This window comes from Papilio machaon, chromosome 1 (assembly GCF_912999745.1).
Source record: "Papilio machaon chromosome 1, ilPapMach1.1, whole genome shotgun sequence".
Lineage (NCBI taxonomy): Eukaryota > Metazoa > Arthropoda > Insecta > Lepidoptera > Papilionidae > Papilio > Papilio machaon.
The window spans coordinates 6,598,764-6,618,744 of NC_059986.1; the positions used below are offsets into that span (position 1 = coordinate 6,598,764).

At 40.8% G+C, this 19,981-nt stretch overlaps 1 protein-coding gene across 1 annotated transcript in view; it reads right to left on the reverse strand.

Moving 5' to 3' along the window:
* The window catches only part of LOC106719784 (E3 ubiquitin-protein ligase mib1), a 142,764-nt gene that overhangs the window by 76,537 nt on the left and 46,246 nt on the right, over positions 1-19,981 (reverse strand). The window contains 1 exon segment of the mRNA XM_045680112.1: positions 13,116-13,267. Coding sequence (XP_045536068.1) covers positions 13,116-13,267 — 152 coding nt within the window.

The window sequence follows — 19,981 nt, forward strand, 5'->3', positions numbered from 1 at the left end:
TGAACACTCCGTTGTATATAAATCATGGAGAAAGTGGTCAGTGCAAGAGCATCACCTGTGATTGATGGCGCTGTCTGCTCCACTCTTGCTGCGAATATTTCATTAAGCGAGCTCGGCAAAGCCGCGCCATGTATCATAGCTTACGGCGGCTACCACGTCGACGCCCTCAACCTTACTACAAATTAATATTCAAGTCTTATAATCAATGTCAATACGACAAAAAATATTCGCAGGCAAGAATACTCTGACCGTTACTTAATCGTAAGTAAAACGTACTTAACGTCAATTCCTTATACAGTTTTTTTTTTACAAACTTTCTCATACTTTATGTCTTTATTTGATGAATCAAAGGTGCAAAATTTCATTTACAACAACAAGTTAATCAGAACCAAAAATTATTAAGGTGATCACATAGTAATAACTTCTTTAAAACTAAAAACAAAAAGCGCGAACGTAAAACTCTAAAGACGAAGAAAAGTGCACGTATCTTTGAGGATAAAATTTAAAGTTTTTATGTTATATGTAGGAATGTGAGTTTCAGTAAAGGAGAACACGCGGGTGCGCGGAATCGAGCCTTCTGGGGGGATGCACGTACAGAACTTCAAACGGGTAAATTCAAGCACGGTTCGCCGGGAGTTTATTACCCTGCTCATATTTACACAATTGGAGTGGGTGTTAGCGGTCTAGGTGTGCGACCGACGCGACGCTACGAATATATCCTATTCCCCTCGGTACATGTTCTTTTACGACGGAAATTCTTATCGTGAGTAAATAGTCTATCGTGTATAGATACGTCTTATTTGTTGCCTGTAGGCGAAATGTTCCAGAAGATCAAAGCTGTCCGGCTTTTAAATACAGCACTCTATATTATTATTGATAAAAAATGAAATATTAACTTTACTCAGTAAATTATTCGTCTGGTTAATTAAACAATAATAGCGCATGGACAAATTACAAATGATAATGTGTATAGCTGTATCTCTTCGCCAAGGAGTATAATGAATAAAGACACAACAAATGCTTCGAAGAACGCGGGGCCAAGTCGGGTGATTAAGTGTCTCATTTAAATGCAGTCTCCCGATGCGGACGTCTCAAACGCAAAGAGAGCGGGGAGCTCGCGGAAAACGGAAGACGGGTCTCTTCGTAAAGGAAGGAGAGGTATTTAAATTAGCGTAGTCTCTGAAAAAGTGCACTAACAACATTAGCGAATGGAACAATGGCCGGCGCACAAAGGAGCGGGGCTCGTCGACAAGTTCGCTCTACGTGTTTACCTATCTACTACCAGTACCTACTATTCCCTACCTAGAGCTCGTGTTCGCATATTATGTTTTTTTGCTTATAGAGGTGGATTTGATTTTTTAGAGACAAAAAAATTGAGAAATAGGTTATATGTAATTTTTTTTTGTTAGTAGTCCCAAATTATTAAAAAAGGCACAGATAGATGATCAAGTAACGTATTTCTTGATCCTTGTTTAAACTATTAGGTAGTTAGAGATGTCAAAATTGTTTTAACAGTCATTAAGCACATGGAGCATTAATTTTCGACTGATTTCGATGTTACGGTTTGAAAGCTGACCTTTTAACCATTTGTTATTGTGGTACTGTGTTACACTTTCATACTTTCAGTACTTCGATTTTATAAAAGGTGTGACAAGAAGTTAAATTACTTTCTCGAGTACAAAGCGAAAGGGAAACAAATGCGACTATAGTGGACACCCATCTATAGTTCGACCCCTTGGAAGGTTGTTTAACCTTAACAATCTGTCCAAATGTCTGAATTAAGAACGCTAGCGGTTTCTCACACTGAATCAATTCAAAACAGCGTATAATTTACTGATGAATAGGGAAATTTATGTCATTGTTTTTCAATGCAAGTGTTTTCTTGGTTTATCTATTTATCCATTTTATGAATGTCATCGCCATACAACTATTGTTTTATTCAACAGCTTAAGTTTACTATTTGCATGTGGAACATTGAAAAACAATAGGCGAACTTGCTTAAATAATTATGAATAGACCGTTGGGTTTTATGCATTTTGTAGCATAAAATTGGAAACACATTGATTGTTTGTTTGATAAGTGTGTAGGTGAAGTAAACATATATTGCAGTCTGAATTTTATTATAGCTATTAAAAATACAAAACAGGTGCGGTAGTCAGCATTGAAGGGCGTAAATATCGAGTGTCCGACGGCTACACTTCCCAAGGGGATCGGAGCATGGAAGTCGGCGCTTTTCACTGTAAACGAGAGTGCAGCCGTGTATAAAGTTATGTATGAATGTAGGATATATTATAGGATATAATATTTCAGTGCCGTTTAAATGTCAAGTTGTATAAGAAAAAATGCTAATTAAATTAGTAAAAAATAATTAATTCCAGTATTACATCCTGGTATGTAAACACATGCCAGAAAGTTTACAATGTGAGATAAAATGGTCATAACCTGAGACTACTGGTTCCGTCAACATATCCACCAATATTTGAAGCGTCTGTTTCCTTTTTATTTGGTTGTTAATTCGATTAATAAGGTCGGATGTTTAATGCAGAATAAAGGGACTCGAAGTTTACAGAGCAACTTGGTTAACCCGCCGAAACAAATTAGTAACAACATTAATATATCCTCTGTATCCGCCAACTTCCCCGCAATAAGCAGAATGTATTAGTGTTATTTATCTTAGCTTGAGCGCCAGCAAAGTTTTAATTGCAAGCGCCGATACAATTTGCGTACAAATGAAATTATTCGCTGAATCCGTAGTGCATTCGCGAGCACGAACGCGGGCGCGCGGGCGTTGCGAGAGGGTGAGGTGCGGGCGCGGGGTGCGGGCGGCGAGGATTATTCGCGTGTGTCGAGCCGCTAATTGCGGGTAACGACAGTTCCGCCGCGCAGCCTCACACTACCCAACTCGCGCTTCCCAAACGCAATCACCACGCGCCCTTACAGCGCCTGATATTCTAGCCAAATAGAGTTAATGTTTTCCTCTATCTGATAATGCCACGCACGCACTATCGAAACTGAATTGCTTCAGCGTTTTGTTCCGACATAAACGGCAGTAGTATATCAAAGGGACAATGTTATACAGGGCTTAAAAGGAATAGAAACAAAGTAATCTTGCATTGAGGGCAACAGAACTGGCACAGTAGCCAGTATTCGGACAAACAAAAGGGTGATAGCGATGCGTGCGTAAATCACGCGGCGTACAATAACAGAGCCTCCCCGCCCGGCGCCGAGCCGCCTGCGCTACCGAGCCTCCTACTGCTCGCCGCTTCTATAACCGTCGGATATCATAAATCTGCCATTTGGATATGGGTTTCTATGCCCATTCAAATATCTGACGAACTGACGATATTGGTCATACTATCAATTCTATTGTAAGAAATAATTTAATTAAAAAAGTGTAGTAACCATGTTTTATCTGAATAAAACAGATACACTCACTTACACTTCATCCGGTGTCGGCAACTACCAGTCCCACTCACTCTGAAGAATGGCCCCGGATGGACTCGAAACCAGTAGATGCCAACACCGGATAAGGTATGCGTGAGTGTAGCCGTGTTTATTTAGTTGTAATAATGTCTGACGAAAGTTTAAACATGTTTCACTGTAGTTGCAAACCTTATCGCGAATCTTTAATAATACCAACTTATTACAAAAAATTGTATGTATAATTGACGAAATCAAGCTCTCTTTTCTTATTTATAAAATTTATGAATAGCCTTTACTTATTCTTTGACATTACCATGCCGATAAAGAAAAATAAGTCTTTATAAAATGTGCCACAGTTATAATCGAAATTAGGCAGAATGCATAGTAAGTCTTGCCGTTCGGTAACTTGGACTCGAGCGTATAGTACGCCATTCGCTGCAATTATCGCCGCACAATGACCGTATAAATCTTCGTGGAATACCGTGTTCATCCTTGCATCTACAGAATATTCAGAAGTAAACGTCTACGAATATATCAGAATATTCTATGTATATAAACACAAGGCCTCCCGCAAGATGGACAAATGATCTGGTCAAGTTTGCGGAAGTATCCTGGATGCGGGTTGCACAGGACCAATCATCGTGGCGATCTTTAGGGGAGGTCTATGCCCAGCACTGGGCGCTACGTGGCTGAATAGATAGATATAACACAAGTATTGCCGTACACTGATTTTCTCTTAAGAGAGCAATCAATGGTAATGATTAGTCTGGCAAGATAAAACGAATCCAATTAATAAACACAAATAAGCATGATGTCTGTGGAAGAAATTAAGATCTGTCGATTTGGATCTGGAGCGCTGACTAATCTTACCTATACGTCTCGAGCCGAAGAACAAACAAGCCGCGAGCTGAGATTACGCTCCGAATAAATCAATGTTACAACGCGTTAAAATATTTAAGCTCACGATTAATGCCGGCTGCGAATTCTCGTCTTATCGCAGTGAAGCGCGCTCGGGGCCAAGGCGCAGATGTTCAGGCGACCCGTGATCACAGGGTTCCACAACGTATTAATCTTAACAGTATTCCAAACAAATCTCTCTTATCTTTCACACCAAATCTGTTTTTAAAATAAAATACAACAAAGTGAAAAAATACAACAAAGTTTGACTAGTACGATAAGGTAACTAAACATTTTTGGTTTTTCCGCCCACGGCGAGAACCTTCGTTTTACTAGGCTGTCAATTTTTACACTGGCAACAAAATACACTGATAAAACGAGAATATAAACACCGAAGTAAAAACGCCATCAATGTTTAACGAGCTGGCCTACGTCTCTACGCGATTACAATTAATGTATAATTTACGCGGATGATTAACCGGAAGCTTATCGTTCCCCGGTTATGTATCATGAAATTGCCATAGAAGTTTTACAAGGGCTCGTTAGGGCGGCTGTAACGATAACCGCACCAGATAACTGTTTCTAATCAGACGTAATGACACAGCGCCCCGTCGCGCCCTCCCCCCGCTTCACTGCCGGAGACAGCGGCCCGCGCTTTGCCTCCCCTGCTCTTCATGTCATCTTGTTTAACTAACACATAGTTGGGGGTAAACTCAGCGCCTTACCTATGCATTAGTTTATAGCTCAGAAATGACAGAGTTAAAGACTGGTAAACCAATTTTCTATAAAGGGATTATAACTGTAAATAGAATTATTGAAATTGAAGTAAACGAAACAAAAAATGTTTGTTACAAACAATCAATTGATGAATCAGAGTTGATTAATTTGATCGTGTTAAAACTAATAATCGGTCGAAGAAACAAACATTTGATTAACAGATGCAAATAGTATTAATGCACTACAACTCATAGTAATATTTGTAGGAATATATTGCAGAAGCTGGAAATAATGAAATTAAATTAGAATTCCATTTCATAAAGAAGTTTCCGAAGCGAAGAGATACTTTTGATATAACGATATACTGGCGGAAGTAATAAAATAAAACGATTTTACATCTCCAGGGGGAAACGAACGTTTTTGTCGAATGGGAAAAGTAGCGAGCGACTTCTCATTCCGCGATAAAATCGGGAACGTTTTACGACAATCTTCTATTCGATTACCGTTAAACAACAATCTTTAAAAAGTTTTATTCACTTTCTCATGCAAAGCTGATGTCGTAAGGGCTTTTTTTTTTTTTTTTTTTTTTTTTTTTTTTTTTTACGTGGGGAAATGACTACGCATATCCGACTCTATGGGGTGAAGAGTCGGATTATGTCGGACTCACACCGACTAAAACCCCACGGTGGTCGCCACCGGCGCTAACAAGAGGAGGCGGGATCTCCGTTCGGAACACAACCGTCACCCCTTAATCGCCTAGCTAGTCCTTTCGACCTAGCTCCTTCTTCATTTTGGCCTTCTCAAGGCTGTTTGAGTGTTAAGGACCCCACCCTGAACACTCGCAACCCACTAACTCCATAAAAGGCATGAAGTGTCATTACCGGGTGGCCCGAGGAACATTGTGGGGAACAGCTGCCCCACGATGGCGTCGTCGCCGAGTGGGATCAGACCTTTCACGGGATCGCTCAGCAGCCTCCTTCGTAAGCATCGCGGATTCGCAGAAGGAGACTACAGCCTTCCATTCTGTTTCCCCACTCAGCATCGCCGACACGACCGCTGGCAAAGACAGGTCCTCGCCAATCCGTTGTCTCAGGGCTTGCCGCTCCAATTCCCACGCTGGGCATATCGCAAGTGTGTGCGCAGCGGAATCTCGCTCCTCCACAAGACAATGGAAACACCTTGCCGTTTCCTCGCGTCCGATTTTATGAAGGTAATCTCCAAAACAGCCGTGCCCGGTGATTATCTGCGTAAGGCGGAAGGTGAGGCTTCCATGTCGTCGCTGCATCCAGGCATCGAAGACCGGCAGCACTGCTTCAACGACGCGTTTGTGCGCAGTTCGCTCATCGGAAAGCCTTGTGCGCCATGTCTCCAACGCGTTTTGCCGTTCTTCCCGCTTAACCATCTCGAGCGTCTCACCTGGTGTGCCCCTGCCCATGCGAAGGATGCAAATTCGGTCGTACACCCTTGCATCCATTTCGGCCAGGATATCAAAGGGAGGGAAGCGTGCCAAAACTGTTGCCGCCTCAAACGAGATTGTGCGATAACCCCGTACGACACGTATGGCTATTCTACGTTGTACGCTATACATCTTCGCTCTACAGCGGCGGAGTGCGAGCCTCTTTGCCCAAACGGGCGAACCGTATAAAGCTACAGATCGTACAATACCCGCGTAGAGTCGCCGTACTTCCTCACCTGGCCCACCGAGATTTGGTAACAATCTTTGCAGAGCACCTGCTACCCTTTCAACCCTGGGAACTAACCGTGAGAAGTGTTCCTGAAAATCCCAGCGACTGTCTAATGTAAGCCCGAGGTACTTCATGTACCGGCCTACCCTGACTTCAGCTCCACCTATTCGGACCCATGATTCGGGAGGTTCCTTAGTTCGCGGAAGCTTGTGGAACCACAGTGCCTCGGTCTTAGTCGGCGTTATTCTTAGGCCCAACTCCTGGATTTTCGCAACAACGGCGTCTGCCCCGCGCTCAGCAAGAACTTTTGTATCATGGAAGGTTTTTCCGCTGGCCAACAATAAGGTATCATCTGCGTAACAGACGAGACTTACGCCTGCTGGAAGGTCAATGCGCAACACCGCATCATAGGCGAGATTCCACAACAAAGGACCTAATACTGAACCCTGAGGAACCCCGCACCGGATCTGTCTTCGGATTGTTCTGCCATCCCGGTCCGTATAAACTATGTATCTGTTATACAAGTAGTCGGCGATAATCTCTTGCAGATAAATGGGAATGCTGTGCTCTACTAGTCCTCTTTTGATTGCGTCCCAAGGCAAGGTATTAAATGCGTTGACAATATCCAAACTGAGGGCTAATGCCACTTCACCACGGGATACAGCCAGATCCGACAACATGCGGACATGCTTAATCGCGTCTATAGTGGAACGCTGTCGTCGGAAGCCAAACTGGCTTTCGGCAAGGTCGGGACCAACACAATACAAATGTCGATTTATACGGGCGGCAATTATTCTCTCAAATAGTTTGCCTACCTCATCCAACAGACAAATAGGGCGATAAGCAGAGGGGGAATCTACAGCTCTACCCTCTTTCCTCAAAAGAATTAACCGCGCCTCCTTCCATGCAGATGGAAACACAGTGTAACGGAGACAGTTGCTGAACAATTGCCTCAACCTGTCCCCCAATATAGGTAAGCTTAAGACCAATACGCGACCAGGAACTCCATCTGGACCCGGGGCAGAAGATCTTGCTCTTAGACGACTTGCGGCTTGATTGACCTCCTGGATGCTAACCTCCATTTCCTCTGTCCATGTCTCCGGCGTTACATACTGGACGAGGGACCCAGTTTGAATTCTTGGGAATAGGGCATCAGTAACAGACTGCAGAAAGACAGGGTCTAATGTTTCCGTCAGCGGTGGGGTCCAAGGACGAAGTTTACCCATAACCATTCTGTATGGCCGTCCCCACGGGTCTGCATCGAGTCCTTTCAGGAGATCATCCCACGATCGCTTTTTAGCCTCAGAGATAGCTGATTGTAATGCTTTTGTCGCTGTTCGGTACGATCTATACAGACTTTCAACTTCATCGGTGGAAGCGTTTCTTCTTCTACGGGCTCTCGTGTATTGGCGTCGGCTTCGCAGGCATATGGCACGCAAACGCGAAATCTCCGCGGACCACCAGTGCACAGCTCCTGATTTAGAACGGCCGGCTCGAGGCATGGATGCGTCGCAGATAGTTGTCATGATTTCGCGAAACCACATCGCTTCTCTTTCAGGATCAGTTAGAAATCGTTCATCACGTTGTGGCCATGCTGCAACGCTGGCTGCCGCATCAAGCATGTCCCGATCCAGCCGTTTAAGACACCAACGCCGCTTATGGCTGACTTGATTGCCGGAACTTAGGTAGGGACGTTGACCTGAGACGTTGAAGAAGATGTGGCGATGGTCAGAGAGAGTGACCATTTCTTCAGCAACCCGCCACCCCGACAAAAATCGCATTGCAGCAGGTGTTGCCCATGTGAGGTCAACAATTGATTCTCCCTGCCATCGGACACATGTACTTACAGAACCCCGATTTAATAATCGGAGGTCTAATTCAGCAGACCAATCCAGTAATAACCTGCCCTTTGGATTATCTCTATGGTTTCCCCACGCTCGGGCATGAGCGTTGAAATCTCCCAGGACTATAGTAGGTCGTGGGTAGCAATCTCGAATGCAGACAGCTAGGCTATCCAGATAAGCCTCGTATTCAGAGAGAGACTTATTAGGGGAAATATAACAGCCCACAATAGCCAGAGTACCCCATTGAATCGCCAGGAAACCTGCTCCTTTATTTATAAGAGAGCAGACTGGGACGCGATCTCCCCCACTCCAGTAGATCGCTACAGAACACGTTGAATCTCCAAACCACCGCTCATCGTCAGGCACCTTGTATGGCTCTGCCACTACGGATAAAGCAACCTGCTGCTCCGCAATGGTTTGCATTAGTAATTGCTGCGCATTGCGGCAATGGTTCAGGTTGCCCTGGAGAACTTTGAAAAATTCGAATTTTAAGCTTCCATAGCCTCCACGTCCGAGATGGGATTCGGAAACGACACATTGGGTGTATGGGCTACAGCACCTTTAGAAGCAGAGGATTTACTGCCTATTATTCCACTCTTTTCCTGAAGTGAGGCACATCCCTTACCAAAGCGATGGTCCGAGGGTCTACCAAGATCTGAGCACAACGGGCATTTGAGAGTCGATGAAGTACACTCATTTGCCCGGTGTCCGGTTTCCCCACAAGCGTAGCAACGCGATCCCCGATATATTTGATTAGTGCACTTGCTGCCGACGTGACCCTTCTCTAGGCATCTGAAGCAATGCAAGGGCCTAGGCTCGAGAGCTTCAATTCTCACTGAGCTCCAGCCCACTCTCACGACTCCAGAAGCCAATAAATCCCTGACCACTTTGACTGGGCAACGTAGCCAGCAAGTGCCCATGGTAGAACAAGATCGGTGAATTTCCCCAACTTTAATGGCATCTACAGAGCATCCACCTGCTTTTGCTACTGCCTCCGCGATCTCATGTGTATTAACAGCATCATCGAGGTCCCTCAGGCGAATATCTCCTGTTTTCATTGGTCTACTGATTTTAAGGTTTAGTTCAGAAAGAGCCTCGCGTAGCTTTTTTGCCAGGTTGTCTGCTTTTTGGCTGCATTCTGGACCAGAGATCTCCAATAGTAGACCTCCCGTTATGGCTCTTTTCTGTCTAAGAGTATCAATGCCAATATCGGCTAGATTAATTTTGCTTTTGGCTATCTCCATGACTTTGGCATAGGTGACAGTAGAGTTCTCCGGTATGGTGATGGCTACGGCCTCCGTAGACGGGACTCGCGTCACTTTCTTTCGGATTCCGCTTTTCTCAGTATTAGTTGTCAGCGTTGCAGGTTTGGGTTTCTTAGTAACAGATACCCACGTTTGCTCCGCCATATGTCGTGCCGCTTGGGGTTGTGCTAAAGCGACTGGAGGAAGGTCCACCACCTGTGGGTGCGGAGGCTTTTTCTTCCTTGCCCTTCGCGGTCGCTCAGATAAAGCCAATCCTTCAGAATGGCTTCGGTGCTCTCGGGGAATAAGAGTTTCTGTTTCTTGCGTTTGCGACCCTACGATGAACTTGTTTACCCCTAAAGGAGGCCGAAGGGCCCTATCCGGGAACAGTTTAGCTTCGAAAGCCGCTAACTTAGTCTCTATCAAGACTCCGATTCGTTCCATTAGTCCTTCTTCTCTGCTCCTTGGATTTACTGCTGAGGGGGTCCTCTTTTGAGACACGTCAACCGACGGTCTAGGACTGGAAGTTGCGGTACTGTTGACTCGTAGAATATTGATTTCTTCTGTGAGTTTTTCTAGTCTAGAGCTCATGATGGAAATTTGGGAACGTAACTCTGCGTTCTCTCGCTCGAGTTTTTCCAAGTTGGACTCTGTGACACACCGCCGAGAAAGCTCACCTAATGCAGCTTTAAGGTTTAGCGCTGCTATCCGAAGACCATTTGCAAAGGTACCCTTTAAATTGCGAGATCGATCCGCTACCTCCTCGATAACCTGAAGATGCTGTTCTATGCGTTCGCCGAGTTGCACGTTGGCACAGGACTGCATTTCGCTCACTAGTTCCTCCGGGTTTGGAAGATTACTCTTCGTCTTAGCTATTGAGTCTGCGGCTAATTTTCCGGTATCCGATTCGGAACTCGGAATAGCCATAAACTTTGAAGCCATAATTTCACCACCGGAAGGCTTGGACTTCCGCTTCGCCGTTTTGGTGTCTGAAATAATAGATGTGGTTGATAGTATTGAAACGTCCGACATCTCTCCTTCACTTTCTGCCTGGCGACCGCTTGTCGAATAAGGCCGAACAAATCGCCCTCTTCTAGTACGTGTTGGGACTTTGGCCTTCCACGACGACTCTCCTAATTGGCCCTTTACTGGGCCCGCAGTCGACGCATCTGCGCCGCTGCGATGTAGAACCTTGCCCCCCCCAGATACGATGAGGCTGCCCGAGCTAAGCTCAGGGGTGGATTCTCCGGCATTGCCGGTACCACCCTGGGGAAAATGTGTTTTGGATCCTACATTCATTTTTGTTTCTTTTCCTTTTTTACTAGGGTGAGGTCCCTGGATTGCGCTAGCGACTGGGTTCCCTCCCAGCCATTCATCCCCTCGGCACGCCAGACCTTGGGATTAGAGTTATTTTTTATTGAGGTTTTCTTCCTCGCGGCCCTGGAGAATTCCTGCAGGGCCCCCGTTCCCACTGTGTACGGGTTGCCCGGCGTCGGCTAAAGCCGAGTGCACTTGGCACAGCACCGCGCTTGTCACCTCCCACGTCTCTTCTCTGTCAGAAGAGATCCGGAAGCGCCCAATAAGCTCAAGCCCGCCTCGTGAGCTCACGCCATGGCCGTTTCTCAATCTCGAGGAGACTGAGGGTACGCCCCGAACCCAGCCAGCTTTGGTCCGCGCCGGTTTCCCGATACCACCCATGCAGGGTGGCGTTCCCCTATCCGCCACCTGGGGACGCGCCCGAGAGGAGGACTGGCAACTCCTACGGGATGTCGTAAGGGCTAACGGATGTATTTTGAAACTTTTTGCGAATTTCGTTTCTTAAATAAGAAACTTTTACTCATTTCACTGTGCAGCGATATATTTATCGTTCAATTTGTCTAAATTTTTAACAAAGATTAAGAGTAAATGTAATACAAATCAATATTATCTATATAAATAAAAAAAGAAATTGATCTTCATTTAACATTAATGAAACGTGAACTAAAGCAATCATTATCAATTATCAAACATAAGCCTTCAAAAATAATCAAGACATATGTTATGGTACGTTGCCTGAAATAGAACTACAAATAAATTTATAAGAAAACCGAAACGATCATCGTGCCGAAGGCGATGTGGGCCGATATTTGCAATATGCGGTAATCGCGGCCGAATAAAAAGAAACCGGTCAGCTGCAGAGTGCCGCTCGGTGGTACAGTGTACCCGGTCACGTCGGCACATTTCGTATTATTTCTCTAGGACGTGTCACGTGACCTGAATAATGCAGGCTTCGGTCGCAGCCGCGGCTCCCGTCCGCTCGGACCCTTCGCAAATAAACCGCTTTACGCACGATTCTCCAGCGAAGATTCATTATTCCAACTTTTGCTTAGGATATCATAAAATGTAAAGTTTCCTTAGTTATGTAAACCTTTCTTTAGGTGAAGGGCCAATCGCGTCATAATTTTGTTTGAAATACATAACCAAACGGACAAAGTCGTGGGCAACAATTAGTGATTTTACATTCGCTAATTAATTATTCTAAGAATTGTATTTGAGAGGGTTTCTTTCCAAATTAAATTTCTATGAAAATTCATAAAATGATCTCTGTATAATACGAAAGAATAGATGCAGTTTATTTAGATAAAATTTTCCGCTAAGGATTACGAGAAATTATATTATTTGAAATTCTTACTTTATAAGAAAGAACCTTTGAGTGGAAACTGGCTGCCCGCACCGGGCAAGAACGAGCTACGGTTAAGCTCCGAGTGGTCTAGATAATAATGCTAGAATCAAGTGTTATAACAATTCCTTTTTCTTTTCACATACATTTAATAAAAATTTTAAGCTGAGGTCATTTTACTGTGTGGAATGTTTTCGTTCACATTACGCTGTATAGAGATGAATGATGAGATGTATAAATGAACAGCTACGCAGTAGCCATGACGAGTACGCTACATACTCCCTGGGACTACGGCGTAGCAGTTTATTGCACGCTGGGCTCGCTTATAACTACCCATTTACCTCCGGATAATGAAGGACAACAGGCAATGTTATGTTTATTTCAAACAAAGTCCAGGACATAATGTCTAGCTTGTATACGTGATTCCCTGGTGAGAGACCCCGCTTCGCGTTACACATTCACACAAATGTAATAAACGTCTCTATGTTTTGCGTTACACATTAATGTAAGGAACCTAGGTTCAAAATTTCATGTATTCATATTCAAGAACAAAAGCTGTACAAAATTTCCTTAGGTGTAACATTTTCCTTTTATTTTAGTGCGATATTTCCTGCACTTTATCATCTAGAATAGAAAAGTCACCCACCTCGGGTTGCCTCGCAGCGCAGCGTGGTGAAGTGCATTAAATCCATTGTTATTTGTTCGCGTCATATCGGCACCGTGGTCCAACAGCAAAGTCAATATGTCGTCCCTCTTTTTCGATATAGCGTCGTGGAGTGGGGTGTCGCCTTCCGAATCCTATAAAAATATGTAAATAAAATAATACGTTCAAATCTTTTGTTATTTTAAATTATAAAAAAAATGTTCTCATGTACAGTCTTATTAGGTAGAAGATAGTGATAGTTAAATTTGTCGTAAATTTCATTCCTAATGGTTATTAAAAATTAAATTAATTCAATTTTGGATTCCAAGAAAAGAACTCGGTGACGGGTAACTCTTCTGCAGTGAAAATTAGAATAAGACAGCAAATTTTATTTTAAGTATCTGTCCTAATATACATATCATGTATTATTGCAATTTACATTTATTATTCCCCTTGAACATGAAAAAAACACCAGTAAAAGTTTGTTAAGATCTTTTAAATTACTTATACTAAAATAAACAAAATTATTCAAAAGCAAATAAATTAAGCTTTTCGTAGTCAAAAGGTTTCTAAAGTAACTAAATTTGATAAAGGTCAAAGGCATCATTAAAATAATAGAAGGTTTTAAATATACAACATACAAACATTATTCTAAGTAATTGTATAAAATGTTCTCACATAAGACAAAACACTTATAAATCGTACTGGCTATGGCCACCTTATATATCTGAGACTGATTTTACCGACCTAATAGAATCTGTTTTTTTTCTAGCACCCATTAAATTAAGTGTGAATTATAGACTGAAACAAACAGCTTTAGCTGTTTAAACATTATAGTTGATGTAATGTGCAGATTCTTGTTTTTTAATATGAAACAATACACTACACCAACAATGCATCTTACAGTCTAGTTCGAAACTGAATGAAATTAATAAATAAGTAGCCAACAGGTTGAGTTCGGATAGCGCGGCGTGTAGTGTTATAGTGGTATTGTCATATAGCGCGCGGTATCAGCTGTGCAAGAGCACGACTGCTGAATTATACAGCAGCGCCCGTCTCGAGTATCGCGACAATTTTCTAAAACATCAAACCGCCCGAATGAATAATTGAGGCGGAGGAGAAGGCGTTTAGGGCGCGGATTATGGAGAGCTGCATAATTTAAAGGCGTCTCAGAGTAGTTAAGGCGAGTGAGCTCGGCTCGTGCGATACGCCGTGCGTTGCCCGAGCCGAATCAAAAACGGTGTCGAGATCCGCAATATAGTGAGAACGGGGAATGGCGCAAAAAGCGCGGCTACCGCGTCATTATCATAATCACCGGCGCTACGTGTAGCGGCCCGCACTACCCGCGCGCCCGAGCCGCTCGCTTTGTGAGCGCGCACTTAGAGAGCACCGCGATGCGCCTTGTCATTACACAATTAATTTGCAAAATTTCAAGAGACCGTCAGATGAGAGCAGCTACTTTTGCAAACAAGCTGAATGTGTTTTTTACTTGCGGTTCATCTATTATTTATCTAGACTTGAGAGTAGTTAGAGAATATTATATATATTGTAATGAGTACAATACCATAATGTAGGACAATTCAAAAATATAGGATAGAAAATTAACTAACCTTCATGTGCGATTCTTCAGCTACCGTCTAATGCAGTCTTAATTGGTTCCATTTTAAATATTTCCTATTAAGAGTCAACAAACTTTACATGTATTTTTCAGTTAAAATAAACGTTCCATAATCCAATACGATGTCAAACAATAAAAGTTTTTTCGAGTAAATAAAAGTGCAACATTGTTACAGCAATCTTGTCGTGCAGTATCATGCGATTATGTTGTCAATTCAGCTTGCGACAGAATTTTTGATTGCAATAAAACAGGCAAATGTTACAACAGTAATAACAGTCGTGGCAGTTTCATGCAAAATCGTCGACAAGTGTTGTCGGTTCCTGTGAAATAATTTGCATGAATTTAATTCAAGCAAATACAAACCATCCTCTTGGGCTAGAATGTGTTCATGTTATCAACTATCAGTCAAGTCACTACTCATTCAGAGTTCTATAAGTTCCACAAACAAGTTTTATATTTACTGAATGTTAATTACATAATAAACATTTGTTATCTGCCACTGAATGAATGCCATGTTAATCTGGTAATGAAACAAATCAATATGGATCCCTGCCAATTTCTGTAGGCAATTGATATAATGTAGGCTCTAGCACAGACATGGATTAATTTCACGTCGTACAGCTACATCAAATATTAATCGTATTGGTTTTTACACGGGGATATCACTACGCTATAACTGATGTTGTTTTATACGAACTCAGATACGAACAGAGCTCTCAATACTAAATTGCCAAGAAGTAGAAACTTGTTATAGTTTGTACCCATTTTATGATAATTAGTTTGACAACTGGCGCCTATGAAGTATGGAAATAATTTTGTTTAAAGATTTGCATTTAAAGGTTGCTTTAAGTATTGCACGTATTTGCATTGACGAATATTCCATTTAAGTGGTGAACGTTTCAGAAGCTACTGCATTTATTCAAAAATCAGTCAAAATGCGTTCCGCTGATTTATCGTTCCAATTATTGTATAGGTACTAATCTCAAAATATTAGATATTTTAAGTTTTACATAAACAAAATAAAAACCAATAAAAAAGTGAATCAAAAGTTGCAAAACTGAATAAGACTGTTGCGTGTTGTGTACTTTACAAGATAGTTATTGCTTCAATTTAATTGTATGTAACTGGCAAGAAACCTGCATCGTGTAAATGGGCCTTCAGAAACTAGATCTCGACTCTTACGACACTCGAGGGGTTTTGTGAAATAACTCTAATGACTGGAACAATATTATTATAAAGTACAGATATTTAGTAACTAGTATAGGTACATTAAACTTAACGCAATAAAGTTACGTTTTTTAATCTAACGTACAACACGAAGTAGAATTAAATATTTTTAGAATTGGATGTAGAATTAAGTTAAATTTTTTATAAAAGTTCAGTCTTTTAAAAAACGGTCTAAAGTAGTTTATACCATCTTGAATAGGAAGTACTTTTTTATTTTGTAATCGAGCACCTACTCTTATTACATATAAGATTTAATTTACATTGCTTTTGAAATTCCTTACGAAGTTATAATATACTATAGGAGTACGATATCAACACAAAATAATTGCATCATTTCAACTGGCATAAGAGTATTTTGTGTACATTATACCAGCAATATTTTGAACTACGAAAAGTATACTCATCACTTCTTTCACAATTGCAACGGCAACAAAAAAAAATGTGATAAGCGAAACAACTAAAAGTGCGACATAACATTTTACTGGGCGTTCGAAATAAACCAGGAGGACAAGGGTTAGCCGTGGCTTTGTGCTCAAATCAAATAACAAAAAAAAAAACAAAAAGCGAACCGCTCTCCAAACAATAACAACACAAAACAGCAAGGTAATTACTCAAAGATAAGAACAACGCGTTAGAAAATGTACGAGGGAAAGGATGGTAGAGTGGGTTGAGCGGTGTACGGGTGGTAGGTAGAGGAGGGGGGGCAAAGAGCTGATGCCCGCGCTGATATCGCAGCGCCTGAAATGTACCTAAGCTTGATTAACCCCCTTTCATCTTTGCAAATTAAATTAATTGAGAATAATAATTTGTACCTCTGACTTTGTTTCCAAGTGCAACCTTATTAATGACCTGATAATTCTCTTAAATATAGCTTAAAGGCAATTTTAATTACTTATATCTGGACTCATATTTCTTAATATGACAAAAAATCTCATTTTTCACTAATGAATCAAGTTTCATATAAAACCATTAGAATCCCTAGCTATATTGTAATTGTTAGCAAATCTATAGTAACGTGATAAAAAACAGAGCCTATTAAAAGCAATGACGTACTTGAATGCTAACATTGCGTATTGATGTTCGCATACTTTTTAAACTAATGGTCCTATTGTTGTTATGTAACCGGGGGAATTGCGCTAACCTGAATTTGTATGCCGATACAGTAGAATCATTAAAAGAGAGTCAGATGTGTTCCTCTTTTTTATTTATTTAGTTAGATGCAGTTGTGTTATTATTATAGGTTGTCGAATACTACAAATGGAAGTAATTTGGCAAAAATATATAAACTAGTGGCTAACCTAATTACCCGGCGAGATTTCCTTACATTTGCTCAGTGATTTAAAATGATATAGATTTAAAAAAAATAATCATTGAAATAAACATGTAAAGTAATACTTTTTAAAATAAATCTAAATATTTGATATTTTCTTATAAAAAGAGGTTTAACGTTATCATAACAAAAGAAAGATTTACACTAAAAAAAGGTAAACTGTAGCAATGGCATTAAATCTAGAATCCAACGATGCGGTAATAATTCTCCGACACTGTCTTCCTGTCTGAATATAATACAATGCAGGTAGTCGGCACGGCAGCGGCACGGGGGTGCAATTCGCACACCTTCGCACAGCTAAGCTTATATTATACTCACTTTAAACTTAAATTACTGAACGATTCCATAAAGACATTATTGTTGCCGTTCAGACTTTTATATGATGTATAACCTAAGCACACTATTCCGAAACTATGGAAACACAAAACGCGTATTTAATTCAAACTATGTATAGTTAAGTTTAGTTAAATACATGTAGGTAAAATAATATTGGTTGAGAAAACTAAAATTCCTATAATCTGTTATTTTAGTGTACTTAAATGGAAAAACATTTAAGTAAGATTAGATTGCTGTCCAAAATATACTTTAAAGAATGCTTAAAATTTAAAGCTACTTCCAGTCCCATAATCTGAATAATTCCGTGGCCACGATTTTCGTGGCAAATATTTGCAACGAAGTAAGCATGTATTGTAAAAAAAATGAACATGCGTGAACATTTTTTTAGTTACATCAGACACGGGTTAAAGATCAGGTTTAAACATTTCATTTTCATAGAAGGTATTCATAAAGACATTCAGGCCCTGAATGGACAGAAAGAAAACAACTAATTGCTTGATTTCCAAGCCATTTAGTGCAGTAATGAGGGTGGATTATTCACGGGCCATATACCGTGGCGCTTTCCCCGCGACGCTCGCGCACATCAATTTGCGTCCAACTCTCGCTTCACCACGATACTTTACATAACAAATACCTCTTTAAACGGTAATCCTCCAAGAATAATTGTCTTTGTAACTATTAAACATATTCAACCAAATCATTTCTAACTTATAAAATTACATCTCGCAACAATGTTACATAAAAGAAGTTATATTGCTCTATTCTAATAATATGCGAAGATCCATAATAATGTACTAATTTAATAGAATACTAATTAATCCTTTTTATAAAATAAATCCGAAAACAATCCGCGGAAAACCAAAACGATTCGTCATCGCAATTTAAATCAACAATGTAAGTTCAAAGCAATTTCTATGGTAAATGGTTACTTACCAATTATCGAGGCGAACAAAGTAATTTAAAATTTATGGGTATTCGGCGCGAGATAAAATATTTAGCGCGTGATGAAATGCAGAATTGGAGTTATAAACTGAATTAATTTGGCAATTCATATCGTGTGGAAATTATCGAATGGCTCAAAGAGTTAAGCAGTGCGGCGCCGGCGTCGCGTCAGTGGCATACACCCTCTCGCACCCTCATCAGGCGCCTTGATTGATTGTACGGAATTAAGCCTGCGCGCCTCCATGCAAGAGCCTCAATATGCGAACATTAACAATTAAAATTTATCGATGTAAGCAAAGTAAATAAGCATATGCATTGAATCCTGCATCGCTGTGAGATTTAAAAGAATGAAAAAGCTGCCAAATAACGACTGATTTATACAGCAGCTTTAAATTTATTTATTTCAACTATTTCATTGACTTTGTTTTTATTTGTCGTTAATTTTTAATGCGTGAATTGCGGAAATAAAATACTGTTCATAAAAAATGATATTTTAATATTGAACTATAAAAAAAAACTTAAGGAAAGAAGTAAGTAGCATCCCAGCATGCCATAGACTATTGTCACTTTAATATCTCATTCACGTAAATCTTTTGATTCAGTGCGACCGCAGCCGCACCGCGTTTTGCTTTGCCCGTTGATATTGGAAAACTGTGATATATATATACTAGTCTGAGAGAATTACCAAGCAATCTGCTTCTAACTATTTCCACAAATGTTGTTTTCACATTTACGAGTATTGCTTTCTATGCAAATCTAGTTAGTGTAATATGATTTGGCACAAATTCTGATAAAGTAATCCTACATGTTGGAATAGTTGATTAGATAATTCATGTAGCTGCATTCTAGTTCAATTTAAATTGGCTAATTTAACTTAATTAATCTAAAATTAGATAGAGGGGAACAGGTGTTAATAGAAATGCTTTTAATGATACATCCTTTTTTTTATAACTTATTATTGGATCTAACACACATATCACAGCTTGACTGACTTAAAAGTCGAACTTCATGACATATTATAATGACAAGGAAATAAATATAACACGCACTCGGATCTTTTAGACACCGTAACATTCAAAGCTGTTACTTTCATGAAAGAACAATGTAAGCAATTTCGATTGACATAAGCCCACTTTTCCAATATAAATTTGGAACTTTCGAATAGTTACCGTGAATACGTGAAAGGCAAGTATTTATTTGGTGAATATTACTGTGATGCGGGTGTGTTGACTGAGATTACGGTCCGGGATGGCGCGAGGCCACCCGCCTACTATCGGTGCGGACGACAGGTGTCTGGAATGTGGCACAAATCGTAATCGAGGGTCAAAATATCCTGATTCGCCGATACCTTATTGTTACTCAGTGTTTTATGGTATCGCAAGATTCAATTTTAAATATTACACAAAATATGATAGA